Source organism: Notamacropus eugenii, chromosome 2 (assembly GCF_028372415.1).
Source record: "Notamacropus eugenii isolate mMacEug1 chromosome 2, mMacEug1.pri_v2, whole genome shotgun sequence".
Taxonomy (NCBI): Eukaryota; Metazoa; Chordata; class Mammalia; order Diprotodontia; family Macropodidae; genus Notamacropus; species Notamacropus eugenii.
This window is the reverse complement of record NC_092873.1, coordinates 375,920,871-375,947,513: the sequence shown is the minus strand read 5'-3', so window position 1 is coordinate 375,947,513 and position 26,643 is coordinate 375,920,871. Positions and strand designations below refer to the sequence as shown.

Here is a 26,643-nt window from a genome sequence, read left to right as displayed (position 1 = left end):
CTTGTTGTTTTTTACTTGTTCTGTAAAACCTAGTAGAAGATTTTCTAGAGCCATTGTTCCATCTATTTTGCAAGCACTAATCCTCGTACTAAGACCTTTTGGTGTATACCCTATCATGTAGTTTAAATGAGTTTGCAAAAGTCCATGCTTCACTACTACATGGTATTATTTATGATAGAACTTTAGAAGAAAATATATTCTGTGTGACCCTTTTATACCAACAGCTGCTGTGGTAAGCTAGGTCAGGAGGCATGCCTCTTTGGAGGTTGAGGGGTAATGATCACTTAATTAAGTCTGATGAATACTGGAGCTGCCAAATAGGAGCTCTTTGCTACTGGTCTGTATCTGCTCTGATAATTCTTTTATTATAGCTTTCACTAACCTATCAGTAACTAACTGTGGTTGTTTAATTACAGAGGGAACATCCCCACGCTAAACAGGTACCGTATGTTTAGTTTCTTTTCCAATTAAAAGTGCTTTTTATAACCTAGAATTAGTGAAACAAGGAAGCAATAACTTGACATGCTAATATGTTTGCCTTCTCCAGGAAATCCTGATCTCCCCTTTGGACACACTAAATTATAATTCTCCCTGTTTGGAAAACGTGTTCAGCTTTTCTTGCAGCTGCTTAAAAGTACTTAAATGATTAGCCTGTCTGGAAAAACTCCACTGTGTCATTTGACAGGGAGTGTACAGATAGATACGGTGCCCCGATATGTAGCTTTGCTGGAAACTTTCTCTTTTGGTGAGCCCTCTGACAGGGAGTTTAAGGGTTTGGGGAAGAAGAACCTCTAAAGCTTTTCTTGTCCTTGTAAATGATTTCTCATTTTTTTTTTTTGGTCTCCTTATGCTCCTCCTGTTGAAGGAGTGCAAATGCAGAAATAGCTGATCTCATGTTTCATCAGATTGTGAGATTTCCCTAAAATTAAAATAAAAATACCATGGTTTTAATGATGCTGAGATTGAAGCTTATTGTTGTGTAATTGGATTAAAGCTAGTGAAGGATGTTTAAGATAAGTAAATCTCTGAAGTTATTATGAACTATATAATTAAAATACTAGTTTGTCTGCTTCCTCCTCCTCCTAAAATAAGTGTGGTTCCATGATGTGAGCTGGAGAGGTTGTTAATTCCTGCTGGAATCCAATCTACACAATGACATGGGACAGGATAATAACCAGCTTTCTTTGTACACCATCATATCTATATCCAAATAAATGTAGACATATATTTTATTCCAACATTTTACTGTTATCCCCAATTCTTCTCCCTTGTCCCCCACTTTCCCCTGATAATGAAGTGATCAGAATAGCTTTTAGAATTGACTTTTGGGGAATCTAGAAAACCATTTATTGGTTTTCCTCGCCTGTTTCTGCTGGGGAGTTGGGTCAACCCTGTGCTACCTGCATCTCACCACTGTGGACAGTGTGGTGGTAGAGGTAGTTCAGAGGTTTATCTTCCCTGGTGTTCTTTAAATTGAGGTGATGTTTAACCCTTGGTTTGCTACAGGCTTAACCTCTCCAGAGGGTAATTCCTTTAAATTCCATCTTGAACTTTTATCCCTTTCATGTCTAATGACATGTTGGTAGAAAAGAGATTGTTAAGGCCTCATGAACTTGGTCCTTTATTGGCTACACCAAGTGATACTAGGGAATAGGAGACTGGATAGCATGAAGTCACATTTTTTTGCATTCATATTAATGGATTTCAGTGTTGAACTGACACGGTTTTAGGGCTTGATGGGAGCTACATTTATATGTTTCACAGTATCAGTGGTTCCCCCTCCCTCAGCTTTTCTACTCCCTGATACTGACAAAAGATGAAGCACCTTTTTCATAGTCTTCATTTGCCAAAGGAATAAAAACCTGGAGTGTCAGTCTGTACAGTCTGTGTGAATGAACAGCACTCCCTTCCTATAAAGAATTCCATTACCTTTTATGATGATGATTTGCAACAGTGTGCACCAGAAGTCCACATCGCAGTCTGTCTCCTTTTCCTCCCCTTGCCGCACTGCAGCTGGTATACTTCAAGGAGAACTTTCCATTTGCACCCCAAAGTTACAGTGTCATTGTATTGCCCTGTAGCCATTTAGCTCTGGTTCAGAACGTTTGCTTGGAGCTTACATTAAACGTAGTTCTGGAGGTATCCTGGAGATTGAGTCTCTTCCCAGAGCCTCTCTATGTTTGGAAGCACTTTCTCTTGTTTGTTTATGAGCTGCTGCTGAGGGGTTTCATGGAATATATGTGTCCTGTGTACTTTTAAAAATGTACACATTGGCTCAGTTCCCTTCAATCTTCTCTATTCAGCTGCTTTGTGTGCTTACTTGAACATGTTGAGACCCATGCTCTGTACGTTTGTAAGTAATAGTGAGTTACAGAGAGGATTACCTATAGCTGTTGGTGCTGTGGTGAGGCTGTTTAAAATGAGGGAAAGGGGTAGTTAAAATTTGGTGCTGACAGTTTTAAAATAAAATCCTCCCACCCCTGAAAAGAAGTAAGAGGGAGACTAATGGCTATCTATCAAACCATGGAAGGAGCAAACACCTCTTTTTATTTGTTTTTTTATTCAAAGATAGTAACCAGTTCTGTAGATAATGTTGTTTGTAATGATTTGCTAAATCTTTTCAGATGTCTTAGAGTTGTTCTTGTATGTGTCTCTGAACACTTAATCTGTTACAGTACCAAGAGAAAAATGCTTTAGGCATTGCATAGTAACAGTTTACTTGCTTGCTGATTTCTCCCTCTTAAAGGAGAGAACTTTTTAGGGGGAGAAGGTGCAGGATGGTTTTTTAACCCCAAGTATGCTACTGAACTCGTTAGTAGCATGGACCCACTATACTGCTGGTGCTTACAGGAAAGATTTCATTAGATCATTTCTGGGATGAGAAAACACAGATTTGTGCTTGGGAGTAACTTGAATAAAAGGGTTAATGTAAATATAATAAAGACGTCACTGTCTGGAGTGGGTAAAAAACCAGATCTACCCTGCCACCTGACCTTACTTAAGAGTACTCTCCCATCCCTTCCTTTCTGTTGTTGCTCTCCCTCTCCCAGAACCACCCTCCCCTCCCCTCCTCGTCTAATGGACTTGCTTAAATCGCCATTTAGAATGTCCTTCTCCTCCAACCTCAACCACTATGGCATGGCTCACGTAGCTAGTGTCAGCGATGTGCTACTGGACAACTCATTCACTCCACCATGCCAGAGGATGGGCGGAATGGTTTCTTTCCGGACCTTTGAAGACTTTGTCAGGTAAGAAGAGGCTTTGGAGATTGTTGTCTCTCTTAGGGAGAAATGGGTTCCTTTGTTACACTGTTTTATCTTTATTCAAAGAATCACTATATCTCAAAATTGTCCAGGGAAACGGTTGGATAGTTCACTTAGTGTAAACAAATAATAAAAGTACAAGGAAATATTAAGAGTTATAAACTAAAAGAACTTGGAGTACCACTCACAGTCATGACATTGGCACTGATAATAAAACCAAATGCCAAATCTCTGGGGGGAAAAGTATACCTGTATCATGCTGATTGCAACGCATCTTAAAACAAATAATTTATAAGGAAACAAAAACTGACCTGTTTGTACAAAGCTATTCATAGTTGCATTATAAATCATAGCAAAAAAAACCCACAGAACTCAATGAAATGCTCAGTGATTAGAGAATTGTCAGATATAATGGTAGTTTAATACAATGGAATATTACAGCCTGAGAGTGATGTAAATGTGGATATTCATATTATATGAAGTAATGCAAAATGAGGCAGGGGGTGGAATTTGGATTATAAGGGTATATCCTGATCACACAAATCTGTTGGTAGAACCAATTCTAAGATTCAGAGAACCTTTAGAGAAAGAATCCTTGATCGGGAGCTGGAAGTGACCCTTCAAGGATCCACATCTCCCTTCTGAAGTTGGGAAAACTGAGGCCTAGAGAGGGTAAAGAGTCACTTGGTCAAGGCCACATGCTTAGGAAGTGGCAGACCTGGAATGTAATGGGTTTTTTTGCTTTGTCTCTGTTACTGAATTGACATGCATCCACATTTTTTTGGTAAAGTTCATTAAATTTATCAGTGGAAAAAAATGAGCATAGATCCCTAAAGTAACTGTGAAACCTGAGACTTCTGTAAAATGTTCCTTCAGAATGGGTTATGACCTCTGTCTGCCTTTCCACTTAGTTTTATTCTTATTCTGGCTATACTAGGTTAGACTCTACTTGTATCATGAGACTGGTCAGAGGAAAGAAACAAATAAAAAAAAAAATCATCTTTTCCTCATGAGCCAGGAGCAGAAGGAGCTTTTCACCCTGTGATGAGTGAAATGTCAGGAGAAATTAAACACAACATGAGAGTCGGCCCCACCAGAGACGATACATCTTTTGATTAAATGCATTCAGCATCTATCTCTTGCTGTATACTGATGCATTACCCTAGGGGGAGGGGCAATTACACTGGTCTGTCACTGCCTTAGTCTCAGGCTTTTCTGTTACCTCAAGACTGATGATGACAGCAATGTTTGTATCTTACATATGAAAAGAAATAAAGCTTTTAGATCATTTTTTTAAGAGGAAAAAAAGCATCGTTTATTAAAGTTTAAATAATTCTTCCTCCTAATTTCTGTCACTCGGTGAAATTTTGCCTGTCACCTTTATTCACTGGTTGGTGACTTTATCCAGCTGGCTTTTGAGCCAAGGATTAGAGCTGATTTCTTTCCTAGTAGAACTGGAATTGGTAGGGCCAGTTTGCTGCCCCTGCAGGTGGCCTGAGATTGTGTTTTTATGGTAGGTGTTTCTCTGGTGTATTTCAGAATTTTTGATGAAGTAATGGGCTGCTTCTGTGACTCCCCACCCCAAAGCCCTACGTTTCCTGAGGCAGGCCACACTTCACTGTATGATGAAGATAAGGTATGGTGCTTTCCCTTGGGGAGGTGCATTTCTTGCCCCCGTTGCAGGGTTTATACAATATGTGGTAGCAGTTTGACTATCATCCTGGCTTTGGAACATGATGAGAGTTTTTTTTTTTAACTTGAAATAAGTATAGTAGAAGAGATGCAATGTATTTATCTTTATTGTCTCTGCGTATGTTTGAATTGTGTCTGAAAACAGGTTTGGGTTTGGGTTTTCTCCATTGTTATCAAATGATTGGATAGCAGATTTTGGATTAGAGGAAAGATAGGCTTCTGGTTTCTAATTTTTTCCTCCTCTGATATTTCTCTCTCAGCAGACTAATTACTTTAGCCAGTTTTTCTCTATTAGTTTGTTCTTTCTATGACTAGAAATTCCTAGCATTCAATAGATTGTAGAAAAGAACGTATTCAGAAGATTTCCATCTCTTCTCACTGTCCTTCAGCAATGAGAGAAGGTGGCAATTCATTAAAGTCCCATTTTATGTGAAAAAATTAAGTCATAACTCAGGAATCCTAAAAATCAGAATTTTTAACTTCTTTTACTTATCACTTTTGTTGTATCAAACAGTTTTCATCTTTGTGTAGGTGTAATTAATTATAGTTGAGCAGCCATTTACATGTTTGTCAGTTGCCTGATGGGTAAGGCTGAAGTAGGTTTACCTCTGCACATGTGGGCTTTGTCCACTCACACCTTTCCTAATGCTCTGTTGGTCATATTATAACTTCTTGTTGGTCTGTGTGCTTGGATTACAGGCTGCCAGGGACGAACCAATTCACATCCTGAATGTGGCCATCAAGACTGACTGTGACATTGAGGATGACAGATTAGCAGCCATGTTTAGAGATTTTACTCAGCAAAATGTGAGTCCTTGGTTGGATGATGTTTGGTTGCCCTTTCTCTGCTGGCTCCCTATGAGACCTGTTGCTGTTTATGGCTATGTCTTTCAGATCTTGCTGCTCTTGAGAATGATTTGCCTCCAGGCCTTCATCCAGTAAGCCAACAGATGGCTTTGTAACACTTTGGCCCTTTATTGGGGTTTTGCTGATAATAGAAACAGTCATAGACTCATGGAAACTTAAAGTTCAAAGGGACCTTAGTGTTGATCTAATACATCTTGTACCAGAAGCATCAGTCCTTTTTACAAAATTTTCCGAAAGTGATTGTCCAGCCTCTACTTGAAGTTCTCTGTCTTCTGATCAAATTTAGGCTAATTTGGGATGGTGCTAATTGGTGAAAGATTCTTTATTAAGTTGAGCCAAATTTCACCTCCCAGAAACAGATGATAGCTCTTTAACTGGAAGAAGGGCCCTCTGAAGCCTTCTCATTCAACCCTTTCATATTACAGAGAAGTAAGGTGCTAAGGGACTTGCCCAAGGTGACACAAGGAGGTGGAGGCTAAAAACCCTACTTTCCCCACAGAATAAATTTTGGATTTTGGGGTATTCCAAAGTTTATATCTTATTTTAAATTTTTAATGTTGTTAGAACAGATGGGACTGGAACTATCTACTTGACTCCTGAATCAAAGTGGAGAGTCCCGACTGTATTCCCCAACTTGTTCATTGGTGTTAGTTGACAAGTGCATTGCCCCTTGAATATAACACCATGAACTCAGTCTTATCGTAAACTGAGTCACCCTCAATTCCCATTTATGTTTCTGCTTATAATCCTTTTCCTGTTTGTTTAAAAGTTTGCTTAAAAGTTTTCAGGCATCTTTTATTTCTCGTTATCCCACTAATATTTAATTACTAATTGTCTCTTGTATTTATGTTTCTCTTCCTTTGCTGTAACCTTAGGTTGTGTCACATGCCTAGACAATAGCTGCATCCTCCTGCCACTGATCTGTCTCCCCTTCTCCTATACAATTTCTCAAAAGTAATCTTACTAGATAACACTTCCATATTGCCATTTCCCTGATCAAAAACTTTCAATAGCCCCATTGCCAAAAGGATATGTCTAAAATCATTAACTTGACATTAAAGGTATATCTGACCCTGACATGCTCTTCTAAGTATTAAATTACACAAAACTGTCTTTCCAACCGAACTGAACTTTGCTCCAAACACGTAATAGTGTTTCTTGCCTTTCTCACCTTTGTTCAGTACTGTTCCCTTCACATGAAATATTTTATTCCATTTTCTTTCCCAACCCAATCCGCTACCACTTTTTCAAGTTTTATCTTATGCATTCTCTCATTAGTGAATACTTTCCTGGTAATGCTGTCTGTAAATTTTTGTCTCTACATCCTCATCAGACTTTAAAATTTTAGAGCTGGAAGGGTTCTTGAAGACCACCCTAATCTCCTTCTTCATTTTACAGATATAGAAACTGAGGTTGAGAAAGATTAAATGACTTGCCTGTAGTTTCATGCAGCTGGTCATTTATACCAGCATCACCCACCCTCCTGTAACTTGGCTCAGGCTCTAGTTTTTCTTCCTCTTGATTATGCTTTCTCCCTGGCTCTGGTCAGTCCACAAGTGTTTCATTGATAATTACGCCGTATGTGCAGTTTTGTATTGGCTCTGTGACTTCACTGGTGAAAAGGAAATCCTAGTGAGGAAAATCCTTGTGACAGTGGGAATTAGTGATCCTATTAGTGTTGCCTGGGTCACAGCCTGAAGCTCAGAAGATCAGAGCTTTTGATCTGGACGGCCTAAGACAGTCCCCTCCTTTGACTGAGAGATGTGAAGTACTTTGCCCACGCCAGTTCTGCAGCCATTGTTTATCCGAGGTGACATTGTCCCCATGGCTTCCAGATTTCAGGGTGAGCTCCTTGGTCTCTGTACCACATTGCCTCTTTATTTGTGTAGTTCAGTATAATTTATATATGGGAATTATTTTTTTTATATTATATTCATTTACAGCTAACAGCCATGATATGGTAGATGGAGCACTGTTCCAAGGGTCAGAGGGCCTGGGTTCAAATCCTACTTCTGATGGCCACTGTCTGATCTTGGATAAACCAGTTACATGCTCTGGGTCCCAGTTTTTCACCTGTAAAATGTGGGGGTGGAGAGAAGAGAGAACTAAATGACCTTTAAAGGTCTTTCCAGCTCTAAATCTAGGATCTTATGACCATTTTTCTATAGACTGAATTGCTATTATTCCCATTTTACAGATGAAGATAAGTAAAGCTCATTAAGTTCAGAAACTCTCCTACCACTATATACATGACTCTGAGCGGAGAAGGCAGAACTCTAACCCAGATCTTCTAGCAGCTACTTTGTTGAGTCCATTGTTTGTAACATACTAGGAAAGAAATTCTGGATCTTGATGAATACATTTCTGAATCTGTTTAAAAAACAAAAACAGGAAGTAATATGACGTACCTGTCCCCAAGGAGGTTCTAGGACATGCTTATGTGAAGGTAACATTACTAGAGTCTTTGTGGTAATTGCTAAGTGAGTATCATCATTGAGCACGTGCTATGACTTCATACTATCTATATTTTATACTTTGTAGATGCTTAGTCAAGATTTACTTAGTGATTGTTCTAGGGAAAAATGGTGGCCAAGTCAAATATTTTAATGAGGCCTATAATGTACCTTCACTATGCATATTTTATACCCCACAAATCTTTCACATTTTAGTAAAGATTAGTTTATGTTTGAACTAATGGTATATTCCAAATTAAAGTGGTCAAAGTAGGGAGAATGGGCATCACCAAAGAAGGAAGAAAAGTAAAGAAAAGCCTTTGAACTCTGGAATGTAGTTCTTTGGAAGAGGTCACTCCTCTCGTCTCCCCCTTGCCCCCAGAAAAAATCCCTTTTGTGACTAAGTTGGCAGCAATGGAAAATTCATTTGAGATGGGTGGCAGAAGGATCATCTCTCTAAGAGCCAGGCCTATGCCTTTTTTATTTTTATTTTTATCTTTATTTATTTATTTATTAATTTATTTAACTTTTAACATTCATTTTCACAAAATTTTGTGTTCCAAATTTTCTCCCCATTTGTCCCCTCCCCCCACCCCAAAACACTGAGCATTGTAATTGCCCCTATCACCAATCTGCTCTCTCTTCTATCATCCCTCCTTTCCCTTGTCCCCATCTTCTCTTTTGTCCTGTAGGGCCAGATAACTTTCTATACCCCTTCACCTGTATTTCTTATTTCCTAGTAGCAAGAACGGTACTCGACAGTTGTTCCTAATACTTTGAGTTCCAACTTCTCTTCCTCCCTCCCTCCCTACCCATTCCCTTTGGAAGGCAAGCAATTCAATATAGGCCAGATCTGTGTAGTTTTGGAAATTACTTCCATAATAGTTGTGTTGTGTAAGACTAACTATATTTCCCTCCATCCTATCCTGCCCCCCATTGCTTCTATTCTCTTTTTTGATCCTGTCCCTCCCCAATAGTGTTGACTTCAAATTGCTCCCTCCTCCCATTACCCTCCCTTCCATCATCCCCCCCACCCTGCTTATCCCCTTCTCCCCCATTTTCCTGTATTGTAAGATAGGTTTTCATACCAAAATGAGTGTGCATTTTATTCCTTCCTTTAGTGGAATGTGATGAGAGTAAACTTCATGTTTTTCTCTCATCTCCCTTCTTTTTCCCTCCTCTAATAAGTCTTTTGCTTGCCTCTTTTATGAGAGATAGTTTGCCCCATTCCATTTCTCCCTTTCTCCTCCCAATATAGTTCTCTCTCACTGCTTGGTTTCATTTTTTTAAGATATGATCCCATCCTCTTCAGTTCACTCTGTGCACTCTGTGTGTGTGTTTGTGTGTGTGTGTGTGTGTGTGTGTGTGTGTAATCCCACCCAGTACCCAGATGCTGAATAGTTTCAAGAGTTACAAATATTGTCTTTCCATGTAGGAATGTAAACAGTTCAGCTTTAGTAAGTCCCTTATGACTTCTCTTTGCTGTTCACCTTTTCATGCTTCTCATCATTCTTGTGTTTGAAAGTCAAATTTTCTTTTCAGCTCTGGTCTTTTCATCAAGAATGCTTGAAAATCCTCTTATTTCATTGAAAGACCAATTTTTCCCCTGAAGTATTATACTCAGTTTTGCTGGGTAGGTGATTCTTGGTTTTAGTCCTAGTTCCTTTGACTTCTGGAATATCCTATTCCATGCCCTTCAATCCCTTAATGTAGAAGCTGCTAGATCTTGTGTTATCCTGATTGTATTTCCACAGTACTTGAATTGTTTCTTTCTAGCTGCTTGCAATATTTTCTCCTTGACCTGGGAACTCTGGAATTTGGCCACAGTGTTCCTAGGAGTTTCTCTTTTTGGATCTCTTTCATGCGGTGATCTGTGGATTCCTTGAATACTTACTTTGCCCTCTGGTTCTAGAATCTCAGGGCAGTTTTCCTTGATAATTTCATGAAAGATGATGTCTAGGCTCTTTTTTTGATCCTGGCTTTCAGGTAGTCCCATAATTTTTAAATTGTCTCTCCTGGATCTATTCTCCAGGTCAGTTGTTTTTCCAATGAGATATTTCACATTATCTTCCATTTTTTCATTCTTTTGGTTTTGTTTTGTGATTTCTTGGTTTCTCATAAAGTCATTGGCCTCCATCTGTTCCATTCTAATTTTGAAAGAACTATTTTCTTCAGTGAGTTTTTGAATCTCCTTTTCCATTTGGCTAATTCTGCTTTTGAAAGCATTCTTCTCCTCATTGGCTTTTTGGACCTCTTTTGCCAATTGAGTTAGCCTGTTTTTCAGGGTGTTATGTTCTTCAGCATTTTTTTGGGTCTCCTTTAGCAGGGAGCTGATTTGCTGTTCATGCTTTGACTTCATGTCTCTCATTTCTCTTCCCAGTTTTTCCTCCACCTCTCTAACTTGATTTTCAAAATCCTTTTTGAGCTCTTCCATGGCCTGATCCCATTGAGTGGGCTGGGATACAGAAGCCTTGACTTCTGTGTCTTTGCCTGATGGTAAGCATTGTTCTTCCTGATCAGAAAGGAAGGGAGGAAATGCCTGTTCACCAAGAAAGTAACCTTCTACAGTCTTATATTTTTTCCCTTTTCTGGGCATTTTCCCAGCCAGTGACTTGACTTCTGAGTGTCCTGTCCACCCCCACCTCACCTCCAGATCTACCCAGCCAGCTCTTGGGGTCTGAGATTCAAATGCCTGCTTCTCAGTCTCAGGGCTTTTGGTGGGGGCGGGGCTGCTATTCAGTTTGAGATTAAGTTCAGGTGCTCAGGTGGGGGCAGGGCCACCTCTGGGGCTCATTTCCCTCAGGGGGTTTATGCAGAGACCTTCAACAATGGATCTGGGCTCCTGCCTGATTTGGGAGCCCTGGTCTGCTGCTGCTCCCGCCGCTGCCTCCTGAGGGGGCCCGAGCCACGGGGACACCCCACTCCCCTGTTGGCCACCCAATAAGACTCTCTCACCGACCCTTGTCACCTGTGGGTGGAGAGACCTGCACATCCGCTGGAGATTCTGTCCCTGAAGCCTGCTCGGATCCGCTCTTCTTGGTGCTGCACGGGCAAGGGAGGGCTGGGTTCGGCTCCGGGTTCGGCTCCGGGTCCGGTGCGCGACGGACCTTTGGTGTCTGTTTTCTGGGCTTTCTGGAACAGAAATCTCGTCTGCTCCCTTGTTCTGTGGCTTCTGCTGCTCCAGAATTTGTTGGGAGTTCTTCTTTACAGATATTTTATAGACTGTGGGTTCGGAGCTAGCGTATGTGTGTCTTTCTACTCCTCCATCTTGGCTCTTCCTCCCGCCTATGCTTTTTAATCTCAGAAGTTATGGAAGTCACATCTTGGCATTTGAGATAATAATTACATGTAAATCTCAGATCTACGTCTCGCATTAACCTTTTCCTCAGATGATCGGTGTCACTTATTTTTGCCACTTTGGGTACACATTGTGGCACTGAAGCATTGAGCTTCATGGGTATAGCAGTATCCTAAAGCCCTGTTCTCATTAACAAGTCACCATTATCACCTATTTGAAAGCAATTTCAAGTTTATAAAAGATTTATTTGATCCTCACAATAACCCTATAAGGTAGGTAGGGGAGATATGTTTTTCCCCATTTTATGGATGTGGAAACAAAGGTTTAGGTTAATATCCTGAATATCTCCATACTCCTTATCATATTAGGCACTGCAGCAAGCATGAAAAAAACACAGATGCTGCATTTGATCTTTTGATGTAACTGATACTACATATCTACACCTGTTCAAATAAGAGCTGAAAACCTCTTCATAGATTTTTGTGGCCTGTGATTTATTCATTTTGGGAAATTCCCCACGAAAAACTCCTTCTACCAACATCTTCTGTAACTTAGTCGTAGAGAGCTGCCTGAGTTAAATTGAGAGGTTAAGAGACTTGAGCCTGGGTCATCCTGACAGGGACTGATTTCTCTCCAGTCAGTCAACAAGCATTTATTAAGCACTTCGTATTCTCCACGCTTGATGCTAAGAACTGAAGAGACAAAGCCAAACAATAGACTCTCTCAAGGAAAGGACTAGCAGCAGGCTGGAGTGGGAGAGGGAGAAATGGGCAGGAGACGATGGATAGGCCTGGGAATAGAGTGGAGTCTTAAAGGAAACCAGGCAAGCTAGGGGTCAGAAATGAAAGAAGTGAGCATTCCAGGAATAGGGAGACAGCCAGTGCAAATGCATAATCAGGAGGTGTAGTGTTGGAGAAACAGTAAGAAGACTATTGTAGATTGTATGGAGGCAAGTAAAGAAGACTGGAAAGTTAGAAAGGAGCCAGGCTGTGAAAGGCTTTAAAAGCTAAACAGAGCATTTTATATTTGATTGTGGAAGTAAATAGAAAGCCACTGGAATTGATTGAGAAGAGGGCTGGGGTAGCATGGTCAGACTTATACTTTAGGAAGATCACTTTTTTAACTGAGTGGAAGTTGGATTGGAGTGAGGAGAGACTTGTGAAAGGAAAACCAATTGGTAGACCATTTGCAGTTGTCTAGGTGACAGGTGAGTAGGGATGTACGTTAGAGATATGGTGAACCACAAGATCTGACAATAGATTAGATATGTTGGGTCAGTGCCGGTGGGGAGTAGAGGATGACGCTGAGTTTGTGAGTATGAGCATGAGGATGATTTTGCCCTTGGCAGTAATAGGAATATTGAGGAGAGGGGAAGGTCTGGGCCAGAAAATAATGTTTTGTTTTGGACAGGTGGGGTTTGAGATACCTAGAGGACCTTTTGTTCACAGTGTCTAAGAGGCAGTTTTGCAGGACCTGGCTCTTAGGGCAGATTAGGTTTGGATATGTAGATGTGGGAATCACCTGCCTAAAGGTGAGAGTAGGAGATTACTCATAAGCAAGATAGTATAGAAGGAAAGGAGAAGAGGAGCCAGGACAGAACCTTGGAGAGACATCCAGAGGTGGGAGGCCTGACCTAAATGAAAATCTAGCCAAGGAGGCCAAGAAGGATCACTTGGACAAGAAGGAGAACCAGGAGAGAGCAATCAGAGGAGAGAGTATCTAGGAGAAAGAGGGTAGTCAGAAATGTCAAAGGCCATCAAGAAATCATTTGTGTCTTTGGAGAGACCAATTTTAGTTGAATGATGAGTTGGGAAGCTAGATTGGAAAAGGTTTAGAAATGAATGAGGTGCATCCTGCAAACTCAAAGATGATAAAAGATGGGAATAGTCAGGGTTGGAGGGGTTGTGGGAATTTATGCATTCTACTAATACATTGATAGTGAATCTGTGAATTAACACAACCATTCTAGAAAGCAGTTTGGAATTGGGCAAATAAAGTGACTAAAATGTCCATACTCTATAATCCCAGAGATTCCATCACTAAGCATCATATTACTTGATAAGAAAGCACTCTTGATTCTTTATTAAGGAAAACGATTGCCTTTTCTTTTGGGATATGGGGGGAAGAGACAGGGGAAGGTGTCTAAGCAATAGGATGATGAGGAGAGGAGGAAGCTTTTGGTAAATAGAAAGTCATTTTGGTGAAGTATGAGGCAAGACCCTCACCCAAAAGGGTGAATAAAGAAGGTATGGTTGGAGTCTTGAGGACAGATGGGAAGTTTTGGAATGGCCACTATGGAAAGTGAGATAATAAAACAATTAGACATAAATAGAATGTTTGCCTTGCTGCAGTGAGATTGCATTTGAGATTATGTAGCATAAATTTGTAACGGACCCATTCTGCACTGTTCTCCATCTTCACTCAAGATCAGAAGTGGATGGTGGGTTATGATTGGCAAGGAGTGATTTGTGGTAGCGTAAAAGGTCAAAGGTTTTAACTGTAGTTGAACTGATTCATCAAAGGGTTAGGATAGAGGAGGGAGGGAAATGCAGCCCTTTCAGGATTGATGGCCTGAGCAAGAACTGAGGGTCATTGTGAGGACAAAGAACAGGGTTGGAGGCGTTAAGCAATAGAGAAAGGTAGAATAATAAATACTTGTAGTTAGATAAAGGAATTTTGGAGTTCATGAACATAAAAGTTGAAACACATGGGTGAGGTCAGGGTCAAGGGTGTGAGTATTTCTGTGTAGTTGAGGTATGGTGGAGGGATAGATTATAGCTCACTGCACCTCCCTGCTTATCACCTTTATAAGTTATATGTTTTTAAAAATTCTTATCACAGATTTGTAGCATTGAGAGAATTCAAGAGTTATTCTTCCACTTTAACAGATCAATAAACCCAAGCACAGACAACTTAAGTCATTTACCCTGATTCCCCCCAGAAGCCAGTTGCAGAGTCAGGAGCTCAGACCCCTGATTTCCAGAGTTCCAGCTTGGAGACAACAGTAACAATTCAGCTAGGACTGGTTGCCTCTAAAGTTGTGCTTGTCCAGGCATATTTGATGCTCTCTCCCTCTCTTTTTTTAAAAAAAGACCATAAAAAAAGCTGAAATGAAAACTAGTTTTGTTTTTCATTTGCGCAATCATGCTCTAGGCACTTTAGGGGAAAAAAGTTTTAAAAAAATGCACACACATTAAACTATCAAATAGGTTGATCCAAATTGTCCAAATAATCTTCTAGTCCCAGCATGCTGTTTTTTTCTCTCATAGAAATTAGGATCATATATTTGTAAATGACTTGTGGAGGAGATTGAAGCAGTCAGTGTAAATGGAGTTTCTCCAGGTGCTGACGCCTAATCGCTGGGTAATAGCTGTGGACTTGCTGTGAGACCCGCATTATTACAATGTAATCAGAGTCCTGTTGCTCTGCTGTGATTGTCAGCCACTTGTGGAATTTTAAAAGCAATAACAATTTTGATTTTAAATCACGGCGTTATTAAAGTTATTTTCTTTGCTTGCCACGAACATAGCTGCTGATGCTTGTGTTTGAAGGGCTTAGCCTTAGCTGAGTGTTTTATTGGTGCTGGAAGGAATGGTTCTGTTTCTGGGTATACTAAGAAGCTCAGAGGTCCTTTCTCCTTTCTCATTTTTCTTCTTATCATCAATTCTCAATTATCCACGCTAATAGTGCAGTCAGGTCACAAATAATCCAGAAAAATAAACCATCACTGATCTGTTTGGGGAAGACATTATTACATTTCTAATTCTCCTTTTTAAGCCATTAAAATTATTTCTATTTCTGAGCACACAACAGCTGACAGAATGTGAAATGACCCAGAAACATGTCAGATTGTAGGGAAAAATCTAGTTCAGATTTTTTAAAAAATTGCAGTGATTTATCCACAAGTCTTTTGGAAATTAGCTATAAGGACAGATTTGTTATTTATTAGAATTGTAACAGATACAAGACATGGCTCTCTGGGTGGGAATGGGGCGAAAATATATATTTCGAAACGAAGGTAGTATAAATACAAAAGATATTAAGAAAATATTTTAAAGGAATTATTGCAAAGGGAGAAGATGGAAGCTAATGTCTGGATTAAAAAAATTCTTTTGTGATGAAAACCTAGTATTTAGTTTTACTATTTTTTGTCACTTGATTACTTTTCTTAAGTCATTCAGTTGGTAGCATAATCTTATTCCTTATGGCTGCATAAGTTCTAAAAGGTCTTTATTAAATTATCTCATTAATAGTCTCTATATCTTTTGAGATCAGTTAGCAGAACAACATCTTTATTTCACAAAAGAAGAGGCTAAGGCTTGGGAGACAAGAATTATATGAAAGGCCAGTGTGAAGAATATTGCTTTCTGCTTACTGCCAAGTGATAGTGGGATCCAAGTAGAGGGTGTTGGCCAAGATAACCTCTCACCTGTCTTCTAACTCTTTAGCATTTTGTGGTGTGAAAAGGAACCTGCTACAAGTATATCCAAGGTAACATTGCACTGACTAACATTGTTTTTGCAATATAATGAAAACTTTATGTAGTAATAGACTCCACCATGATGTCATGAGGAGGCAAAATGGTGTAGTGGATAGAGTGCTAGACCTGGGAGTCAGGCAGACCTGGATTCAGTTCTTGCTGTTTACTTACTAGCTGTGTGACCCTGCAAAAATCACTTTACTTCTTGCTCTGATTTCCTTAACTGTAAAATGGGTATAATAATAGCACCTACCTTGCAGAGAAGTTGTTAGGATCAAATGAAATATTTGGAAAGCATTTAGCTCATAGTAGGTCCTATATCAATGTTCATTTCTCTTCCCGTCTCCTACCCCATGTTCATGTGGCTTGCCTTTCTGAGCCTCAGTTTCCTAATCTGTAAAATGAAGGAGTTTGGATTAGATGATCACCAAAATTCCTTCCAACTCTCAATCTATGATATAGTGAATTTATTATCTCTGTTCCATTTTTCAGCTAGCCTATTAATTCTATTAGATAAGTTATGCCTCTAGTTATTGGTGTTATTTTTAGAACATTTTTAAAGAGAGCCTGGGATGTATTGAAAAGGGCACTGAACACTGAATCTGTGTTCTATCCCCATCAGCTGCTCTCTCCTGTACAACCTTGAGCAAATGATTTGGTCCCTCTGGGCATCAGTTTCCTTGTCTGTAGTTGAACGGTTTAGAATAGATATATTATCTACAGTTCCTTCCAGCTCCAAATTTTATGTTTAGTTTGTTTTTTTCTTTTAGTCAAAAATAGGGGAAATATTATAGAAAGTAGTTCTCGAAATCATTTATTACCTGTTTTCTCACATCTGCTACTATTTAAGCAATGTTGCACTTGATGGTTAAGGCCACCTATATTCTAAAGTGCCAAATCCATTCCAGTAGCTATGTTTTTCAGTTTTCTTTAAATGTTCTTTTCTACCTGAGATCTGATTTGTTTTGAGCTCTGGGTCTATGCAGTCTCCATGTGTTTAATAAACTCCCACCAGTGTGACCTCTGTGGGCGGAAGTCATGTTAAGGTCTGCCTGTGATGTATATCCATCTTGAAAGAACTCCTGTGGCCTCATACGACCCTTGCCATCTCTATGAGGCTTGCTTTCATTATCATCCTGAGAGTCTGGGTCCAGTTCCTGTCTGCTGCTAACTAGCTGTGTTACCTTGAGCAAATCATTTAGTTTCTCTGGACAACAAAGTCAATTCCTTTAATAGTACTGAGGGCCAGGTTGAGAAGGATTTCTTGTTTTATAGGGGGATGGCTTCTTAAGGTTTTTAGTTCCCAGAAAGACTTCCTAAGCTGTGCTAAATTAGAGACTTGGGAAGAATGGATGGATTGGGAGATAGACAGAAGGAAGAGGTTTCATCTGTGTTCTGTTTCATGTTGTTTATTTACAGAAAGCTGCTCTTGTTGAGCATGGGATCCGGAGGCTTACTTTCCTGGTTGCACAAAAGGTATTGATGTGTGTCTTGTACTTTTCTTAAGCCTTTTATGCATCTGCTGATGAATCTGCTAACTTAATTTTTTTTTAAATTAAAAATCAGTCTTATAATGGTGGGGTATGAAAATTGTTTAATTTTACATGTTATGGGGGTATGATTGCTTTTCATTGAATTTGTTTAAGGAAAAAACGTTCGTTTAATTTACCAGTTACTCTTAATTTGTTTAAAATTTTGTTACTAATTGCTTGCTTCTGCTCTTTCCCCTTTTCTTTCTTTATAAGGATTTCAGAAAACAGGTCAACTATGAGGTGGATCAAAGATTTCATGTAAGTAAAAGGCATAATAAACAAAGAGCTCCCTAATATTTTGCCCCCTGTTCAACTGATTTTTTTTTAACAAAGTAGTAAGTAGCACTTGATAAATTATTCCATTTCATTTCTAAATACACTTAGAGGGGATAAAGTGAACTTAGTCTTCTCCTGTTAGAAGTTATTATGATGAACTTTTAACTTTTCTGTAGAAGGTTTCATCAAAAGGTTTTTATATGGCAACGCATATTCACTATATCATTTAGAAATAGTTAAGAATGAGCAAATCCATTTGTACAGTTGGGTAAGTAGTCCCATTTACACAGTGAGTTGATGTTTAAGAATTTCCAGTTTGAACTTTGAAATCATGGTTTCTAGCCTGGTGCTTTTCCTTCTCCTCTGCTAGTAACTCTAGCAATGTTGTGTCCTGTTGCTGAAGGGAATGTACATTGAGAAGATCAACATCTGAGCTTTTGTTTTGAGGTGTTAGAAGCCTTCAGAGGGGAAGCCCAAATTATTTTTTCCTACTATTGTATTCATTATGGCAATAGCAAATAAAAATTGAATAGTATTTTTAATTCTTTAATTAAATGAAAATGACTTTATGAGACTCAGGTATTCACTATGAGAAGAGAATGTTTGGGGTAGATATGATAGGATTCAAGGTAATGCTGTATCAAGACCATGTGTGATGAGGAAAAAACCTAGCAGTTCTCAGCATCTATGGATGTGACTTAATACTGCATAATTTATATTTAAAAATTTTTTATTGTAGTTATTGTATTCCAAATTATATTAAAAAATATTAATAGTAATTAATCATGTGACTAAGATACCTGTGTCATTGAGAGTTTTTAATGTTCCCAATTACAATCCATAGCCATTTGGATTGGTTTTTCTCTAGCACTATTTCTGATTATGTGAACATTTGGGGCATTGCTAGCAAAGCGTTGCCTTATCCTAAGCACCTTTATTGCCCTTTGGCTTATGGGAACTCTAGTGCTTGGCATGTTTTTCTTCTCACAGTGAGCCTTGTTAGCTTTGCTCCAAATAGTAACAAGATAATCTATCTTGAAAGCTAAAGAAACTACAGTTTTTTGAAATGCTTTAGGAAGTGTTGTGGACTGCACAACTCCCCTCTGTTATTGATGGCAGAAAACCAAGCAGAGTTCAGATATGTATCAATCAATAACTTTAGATAGGAAACGAGAGTCAGTGGAGAAGTATGAGGAGCTTAAGAGAGAACCCTGGGGCTTTAGGAAGAAAAATCAGGAGCTTAGAAAATAAAATTGATGCTTGGGGATGGAATATGAGAGTGTATGAATAAATATTGTGGTTGGAGATGCTGATCAGGAAGCCAGGAGAGAATCTTGAATGAGAGGCATGCAAAAGCCAGACCCTGGCTTTGGTAAGAAAGAGCATTGGGCTGGGTTCATATAAAGGGTAACAGACTTGTGCTTCCTGGGCTCATGGCAGATTGAGACCAATCACAGATACATGCTTTTCCTTCTGCCTCTGCCTGTCCTTATAATGAAATCATGTTGTTGTAAAGAAAATTCTTGCATTGTGATATTTCTAGGAAACTAAAATTTTTTTCCAGTTTTTTCCAGTAGTTTATGCTTGACCCTGGTCTCTGTAGCATGCAAACTAACTTGATGAGTTCCTCATTACTATTAAAACCATCTACAAAAATTAAAAGGAAATCAGTTATTGATATGATTGGTATTTCTTTTAAGCTTTAAACTGCATACCTCCCCCCAAAGTAAACAAATAAATAAACCTTCTAGTTTTTCTAGAGTGTTGACATGGCTTTTAAAAATCCCTTTTAATATTTTTATGTATTTGCATTGAGTATGAGATTATGCTAGTAGAATCTGTGGTTTAGGATGGTAGCTCTTCAGGGAACTTTCACCTAGGATCATTTTCCAGACCTGATACACATGGTTATTATTTGGCATGTTAGTGAAATTTTAAAGTGGTGTTATTTCTGCATGTATGTGCTTTCTTGCTTGAGGAAGCAGAAGTTAGTGGAATGATGTGGATTGGATTATTTTTTACAAAAGACTTGCATGTTTATATTTGGGGTACCTTAGAAATGATGAGTAGTAGATGTGCAGTGGGAAGAGGGCACCTGTTTTGGAGCTCTGGTCAGATTCTATGATAGTCTGGAATCCTTGGCAAGAAGTATACAAATCCTAGTCTCACTGTTGCAGTGATGCTCTCAATACCTCTACTGGTGGTGGCTCACTATTATTCACTAAAGAATACTTGGTCTTTGTCATGTCATCTAATGTGTGCTTGCCTTGTAGTTAGTGTAGTGTGAAAAAAGAGGAAGCCTTCCGGGGGTGTTAGAGATGAATCCTTTGATCTCTCTGGCTTCTTAGTAATCTACTGTGATGTATTCGGCCTCCCTTGTTCTACAGTGTGAAATCCTTACATTATTGAATAGGAAAGAGAACACAGGATGGAGCCAGAAGGAAGGAAGGTTACCTCGTGCTCTGGCAAGTGTGGAATGAAGACAACTACAGTGTTGCACATATGTTTTCATTTGTTCTCTCTTGGTGCAACTGCAGGGCAAGACAAGAGAGGGGCAGAGTGAGGAGAAAAGGCTCTTCTTGGAGCGTTTGTTTTGTTAGGTATTCCATTCCCAAGTCACTGAATCTTGTAAACATTTCCAGCTTTACTTGTTCGTGCACTGCAGTCCCTCGGAAGCTGTCCAGTAGGAGTGTCTGGTTTTGATTTAATGCCATGGCACCCTAACACCAAGCAGGCATGTTAATTAACAACAAGGAAATTTGGTGTTTAGTCTCTCTGCGTCCATAATAAGCATCTCTTTAAATCAAGCATTGCTAAAAGGCTTGGGTTCCTGATGTATACCAGTTGCTGAGCCCTAATATTTAGGAGCATAAAGGGAAATACATATATTATTATTGATTCCTCCTTCATGTGAAAATGGATTCAGGCCTTGAGTAAAACAGAAGAGGATTTATTTGAGGTTTTTAGTCCACCTGAACTCCTCATACTACTGGGACATGGAGTTGTCAAACTGGGAAGTAGAAGCTGATTTCCATGCCTTTTCATTTTTGTCTGTTAGTGATACCAGAATGTTTGTTTTCAGGATTCTTTTTTTTTCTTTTATCATACAAAATTTCATTAGATGTTACACTAGTTAAATTCTAGTTTGTCATTTCTGATTTTATTTTAGTGTCTTCTCTTGTCTCCTTCCCTGCTCCTGAAGTTTCATGAGCTTTTTAAAACTGGCTACAAGCTAAGCTCAATTACTAAGCAATCTCCAGTTTTACAGTTTGAGAGAGGTATTTGGATTTTGGAGGAATAGTATGGTGTGCTATCTGTACTGGTCAATATTAGTAATTAATGTAGGATAAAAATATTTTGAGGCAGTTCTTTTTGTTACCAAACCAACTATTAGCTTTCAGAGGATTTGGTTTGGGTTAGTTTTTGTTTTAATTACAGCCTATATAATTAGTTCCCAGCATGTTGAGGTAAAAGAGAGTTGCACCAGCAAGCTTCCAATTTCTTCATCTCATTAGGTTTTTAACGCAATTATTAGTATCATAATCAGCTATGATGATTTCTGTTGTAGGTTTTCACATTCTCTGATTTGCAGGGTGTCTTGATTGGCTAATTTAGGCAAATTATTTTGATTGTCTTGATTATGGTTGGCTGATTAGAACACACAGCAGGGGTATAATTCCTCTTCCTAGGAAATGCTGTACTCTTTCAGTTTTTTGGTACCAGAACACTAAGAGTATTACTCTCTTTTTGCACATTCAATTATGATATTTGCCCATAACCATAGTAGAATGTCTTGACAGCATTTCAATTAGTGATGGAATGAGCATGGATAAGAGTTTAGGAGAATCAGCAGCTTGAAGAGGGGGTAAGCAAGAGGAAGCAAGAGAGGAAATAGTATTGCTGAGATACTATACTTAATTCTCTGTGTTGTCTATGTATCTGTGGTCCTGTAACTGATAGGTAGGGTTTTGTCTTTTTTGTTCCTATAGTAGCCCAAACGGAAACGTCTTCTCATTCTCAGAAAGATCTACTATGCTTCTTAGGGATTAGTGTTTCTTGACATTGGGCTTCTTCCCTTTGTAGACTCTCGTGTTTGGGTACTTCACATGTTGAAAATTAGTTACAATTGTGAAAATTGAAAACAAGTAAATTTTTTACTCTCATATTCTCCAGTATCACATGTGGTCAACTTCAGGCTGAAAGTGTTTTTTGATTGATGGCCTTCTAATGATTAGACTGGCTCATTTATTATTAGTAACAATAGTTGTAGTTAGAAATAGTGGTAAAGATTCTTAAATCTGAACTGCATATTAGTGCTATCCAAAATTCCTTCATAGTTACAGTTGAAATTAAAAAAATAAATTTGGCCAATGGATAGGGAGAAGAATTTTGATCGTGTGTGTGTGTGTGTGTGTGTGTGTGTGTGTATTCAACTAAACTGTATATAAGGAGAAGCTACAGGTGCCAGAAAAGGTCATTTTCCTTGACCTTAACTACAAGGAGAGCCATATAGAAGGATATTCTTATACTTTTGGTGGGGAAGGTTGTCACTTTTTATGTAACGCTTTCAGAGTTAACCCCTGTGGAAGGAACAATGCAAAAACTAGATTGTACAAAACTATTAGCGTGAAATCTACGGACAAGCCAATTGAAACATCTTTCTGCTTAACTTTAAAGTCAACCCCATATTTTTCATTTTCATTTGGTGCGGGCAGAGAATTTTTTAGGTCAAAACATTTTCTTCAGAAGATCACATCTTGGATAAAACCACTGTCAGATGCTTTTAAGGAACAAAAGCTTAGCAAGAAGTATTCTAGGACCCATTCCAGAGGCTGTGAGATCACATCTAGAGCTAGAAGGAGGCTCAGAGGTCATCTAGTTCATACAACAAGGCACTATTTTATAGATAAGAAAATAGGCTTGAGGGGGTTAAGTGATTTGCCTGTTGGTATACACAAAGTAAGTAGTAGAACCTGGATTTGAATCCCTTCTTCTGAATGCAAACCTAGCAGCTGCCTTTCCATTGCCTCATTAAGATCAAAGCTGCTCATTGTAGTGGTCATATGCATTTCTGCAATTTAAATGCCAAGGTATTAGGAGCTATAGAAGCTCCAATAACTGAAGAAATGTTTAGTATGAAGTTATGAATAAACTTAGTAAGAAGTTATAAATAAGAATTTGGAGAAATTTTTTCTTGTGAACCTCTAAATTATCAACACTGTATTTTTGTTTTTTGGCTACTCCTTCCCCTTCCCTCTCCACTTCTCTCCCTCTATCTTCTCTCTCTGTCTCCCCCACTTTTCCCCTCCCTCCTTCCCTTCCTCCATTCCTTCCTCCCTTCCTTCTTCCCTCTCTCCCTCCCTCCCTTCCTTTCTTCCTTTTTAACTCAGGTTTAAAAATTGTGATTCTGTCCCATCAGAAGGCAGTCTTCTAGGCTTTTGGCTTCCAGTGAGCAAATTTCCCTGTACTTTCACGGTTTCCAGATCTCGTTGAGAGATATTCATGTAACTTTGCTTGGTTACTCTGCATGGTACTGACAATTAGCTGATTGTTTTTTGCTCATAATGAAGAAATCTAATGGAACCTCCTATAGAGGAAAATATTAATGAACTTGATTCCTGCACTGCCAGTAGAGCTCCCCATTCAAGAAACGGGTATTTCATGTTAAAAAGTTAAATTTCAGAAACTAATGAACTCTACTAATTGGCTTTATCTTTGCTAATTAATAAGTTTCTAGTAAATTGGGTTGCCTTTTTGTGTAATTCTCTGCCAGAGAGTTGTAAGACCTCATGATAACAAGTTCATTGGCCCTATCCTGGCCTTATCAACAAAGTCAGTGGTAGGTAGTGCCTGAAGTAGCTGCCTTGCAGTTTCCTTTGCATTGAAATTTTATGACCTCAGCTCTTTAAATTACAGACTTGACAATGAGTGTAGAAAGAGCCAAGTTTTGATATGCTATGCTGGCGGGCTAGTTTGTTTCTGTTTTAAGAGGTATTTAAGGAGAAACTTGGGAAATCAGCCGAGCAGCTACTGCTGCAGTAGGTACAGCCCAGGCACATACACATTGGTGCCATTTGCCAGGTGTGCTGAGGGCAGCCCCTAGGGAGCTTTTGTTGTGGAAGAGTGGAAAAATCACAGTGTTCTGCTGTGACATTGTCAATTCAGAGTTATGTTAGAATGAGTTTTTAAGGATAGCAGTTTTCACACCTTCTGAGCCATGGTGATGAATACTTGGATTACTGTTTGGTCTCAGGATGCCAGATTGCCCCAAGTCTTCTTCCTGTTACCTGGGCTAAGAGTAGTTGGAAACCCTGTGACTTACAGGTGCTTGATTGTCATTGTGTACCTTTATTGTGTGTTTGGCCCAAGGGAGGTCTGTTTGTGAAAAACTGAAAACTTTTTTTTCTCTTTAAATACAGAGAGAGTTTCCTAAATTTTTCACATTCCGAGCAAGGGATAAGGTAAGAACTGTAGCTTTTTCCTACCTATTTATCCCTTTCTTTTTCTTCTCTTACTCAAGGGACAGCTCATCATGTTCTACTTTATATGAGGAAGAATGCCTTCTTCTTCTTCTTGATTATTGTGTTTCTTTGTGTCTGAGATATTCAGTGAACCTGGAGCAGGTGCCTTCTTAAGAGAATATTTGATTTCAGAAACTAGCAGAACACCTTGCACTGTTAGAAAAGCAAAGGCAATCCCAAGATGATTTATTCTTGGTGTTCCTTGGAGAGGTCATCATGACAAAAATTTAAAAGGTCTTTGCACTAGAAGGGGTTGCTCTTTTAATCTGAAGAAAATACTGTATAAATGTAGTCAGTTTCCAAATCTTCATCCTTGCTTGCTTTTTTCATCCAGCATTTAAGTTGTATCCCTGTCCCATTAGTTGTCCCATTCTCTGGGAATGCAGTTTTAATACGTTAGTCTAAGCAAAATAAATTTAGGATGGAAAATCTCTTGCTTGAGACATATACTCCCATTCCCACAACAGCCCAAATAGTGCATTCCAGTATCAGATGTTAATCATCTCATGTTTTTTGTTCTTTTGTGCTACTGGGCTCCTGTCAGTGTAGATAATTAAATTTAATGTGTCATTGTGTATCTACTACTCACACAACACTTTTAATCATGACATGGTTCAAAAGAATTATAAGACATAGTCTCCTTCCCCAAAGAGCTTTCGTCTATAGTCTAATCGGAAAAAACTATTCAGTTCACCAGACGTAAATGTTTACTTATATATAGTATATTGTATTAGCTGTTAGGGATATCCAGATGAAATGATATGATCCTTGACCTCAAAGATCTTATCATCTAGTAGGAGAGATAAGACATGCATAGAAAACTACAATACAAATTAGACTTTAATAATTGCCCAAGAGAAGCGCGTGCAAGACCATGAGAAATTTGAGGAAGGAGAGATCACTTAACAGGGGCATCAGGACAGGCTTCATGGATATACAAGCACAGTGTTAAGTAGAGAACGATAGAACCTGTATGATTATCAATAATGAGTTGTCAAGTTGTTAAGTGCTGTAGGAGTTCAGAGTATCTTTTCTTCCTTCTTTTAAATGGGTGGTGTCTTAACACAAGCACTTAAGTATTACTTCTCTTGAGTAGTAATGAAAGTCTATATGTATTAAATGGTGAGGAGACACTTTGTCCATCCCTCCATAAACTTGTTAACAGCCTTATATCTTTCATGTTGTTGCTAAGGTAACATCTGCAGAATAACACATTCCTTGCTTCCTCTTTCCACCGTCTTACTCCCCATTATAATTACTAATTCTCCAGAAGGTCCTTTCTTGGTTTTCTTTCTAAATGACTTTTGCCTTCCATTTCTGAGTTCAGTTTGAAGAAGATCGTATCTATCGTCACTTGGAGCCTGCCCTGGCTTTCCAGCTGGAGCTGAACCGAATGAGGAATTTTGATCTCACTGCTATTCCATGTGCCAACCATAAGATGCATTTATATCTTGGGGCAGCCAAAGTGGAAGTGGGCACTGAAGTGACAGACTACAGATTTTTTGTGAGGGCAATCATCAGGCATTCTGATCTGGTCACCAAGGTGAGTCTTGTGCTTTGGTGGGAATTAATTTCCAAGGCATCCTGGATAAAAAACATGGTCAGGGAAGTTATAGAAAATGTGACCAAAATAATCATACAATTAATTAACAAGTCCTTCCCCAAAGCAATGATAGTGCTGATTTGACTACAGTTTCCATAGCAAGAGGTGGAAAGGGTTGGTAGTCTGGTGTGAGTGGTGGCAGGGCAGAGGATAGTTGGTATGAAGAAAAACAGTGCTAGTGCAGGAGTTTGGAGTTGTATGTTTGAGCATAGTCTCTGATAGCTGGAATGTCAAGGAACAGAAGTGGCTGGAACAGATCAGATGTTTCTGCCTGGATTAGGAAAATAATATACTAAGAGGCAGGCAACAGATTTAGTTAGGCCACTATCTGCTTTGTGAGTAGTTTTTAAAATGACTCACTTCTCAGCATACAGTGAAGGGATTCTTGAGGCCCCTATGCTCTGTATGTTGTTAGTGTATAAGACCATTTTCTTTAGGAAAAAAAAATTATATTTTTATTGATATCTTTTGTTTTTCTACCCTATACCTATATTTTCCAATTAGCCCTTCCTTCCTCCATCTCTCCACTCCCATGGAAGTTATCCCCTATAAAAAAGAATAAAAAGACGGAAAAAATACTCCAGCAAAACCAACCAACATATTGAAAATGTGTGGTATCATATTTAGTGCTCCTTAGCTGTAGCCTCCCACCTCTGCC

General features: G+C 39.0%; 1 protein-coding gene across 7 annotated transcripts in view; it reads left to right on the top strand.

Moving 5' to 3' along the window:
* The window catches only part of ACACA (acetyl-CoA carboxylase alpha), a 268,158-nt gene that overhangs the window by 125,790 nt on the left and 115,725 nt on the right, over window positions 1-26,643 (top strand). For 3 of the 7 annotated variants that reach the window (XM_072646946.1, XM_072646947.1, XM_072646951.1), the window contains 8 exons: window positions 417-440; window positions 3,105-3,248; window positions 4,803-4,899; window positions 5,655-5,762; window positions 17,473-17,529; window positions 17,799-17,843; window positions 24,281-24,322; window positions 25,710-25,925. In XM_072646946.1, the coding sequence (XP_072503047.1) occupies window positions 417-440; window positions 3,105-3,248; window positions 4,803-4,899; window positions 5,655-5,762; window positions 17,473-17,529; window positions 17,799-17,843; window positions 24,281-24,322; window positions 25,710-25,925 (733 nt within the window). Of the gene's footprint in view, window positions 1-416; window positions 441-3,050; window positions 3,249-4,802; window positions 4,900-5,654; window positions 5,763-17,472; window positions 17,530-17,798; window positions 17,844-24,280; window positions 24,323-25,709; window positions 25,926-26,643 lie in introns of all 7 variants that reach the window. The other 4 variants (XM_072646952.1, XM_072646948.1, XM_072646949.1 and 1 more) reach the window with 4 other exon arrangements.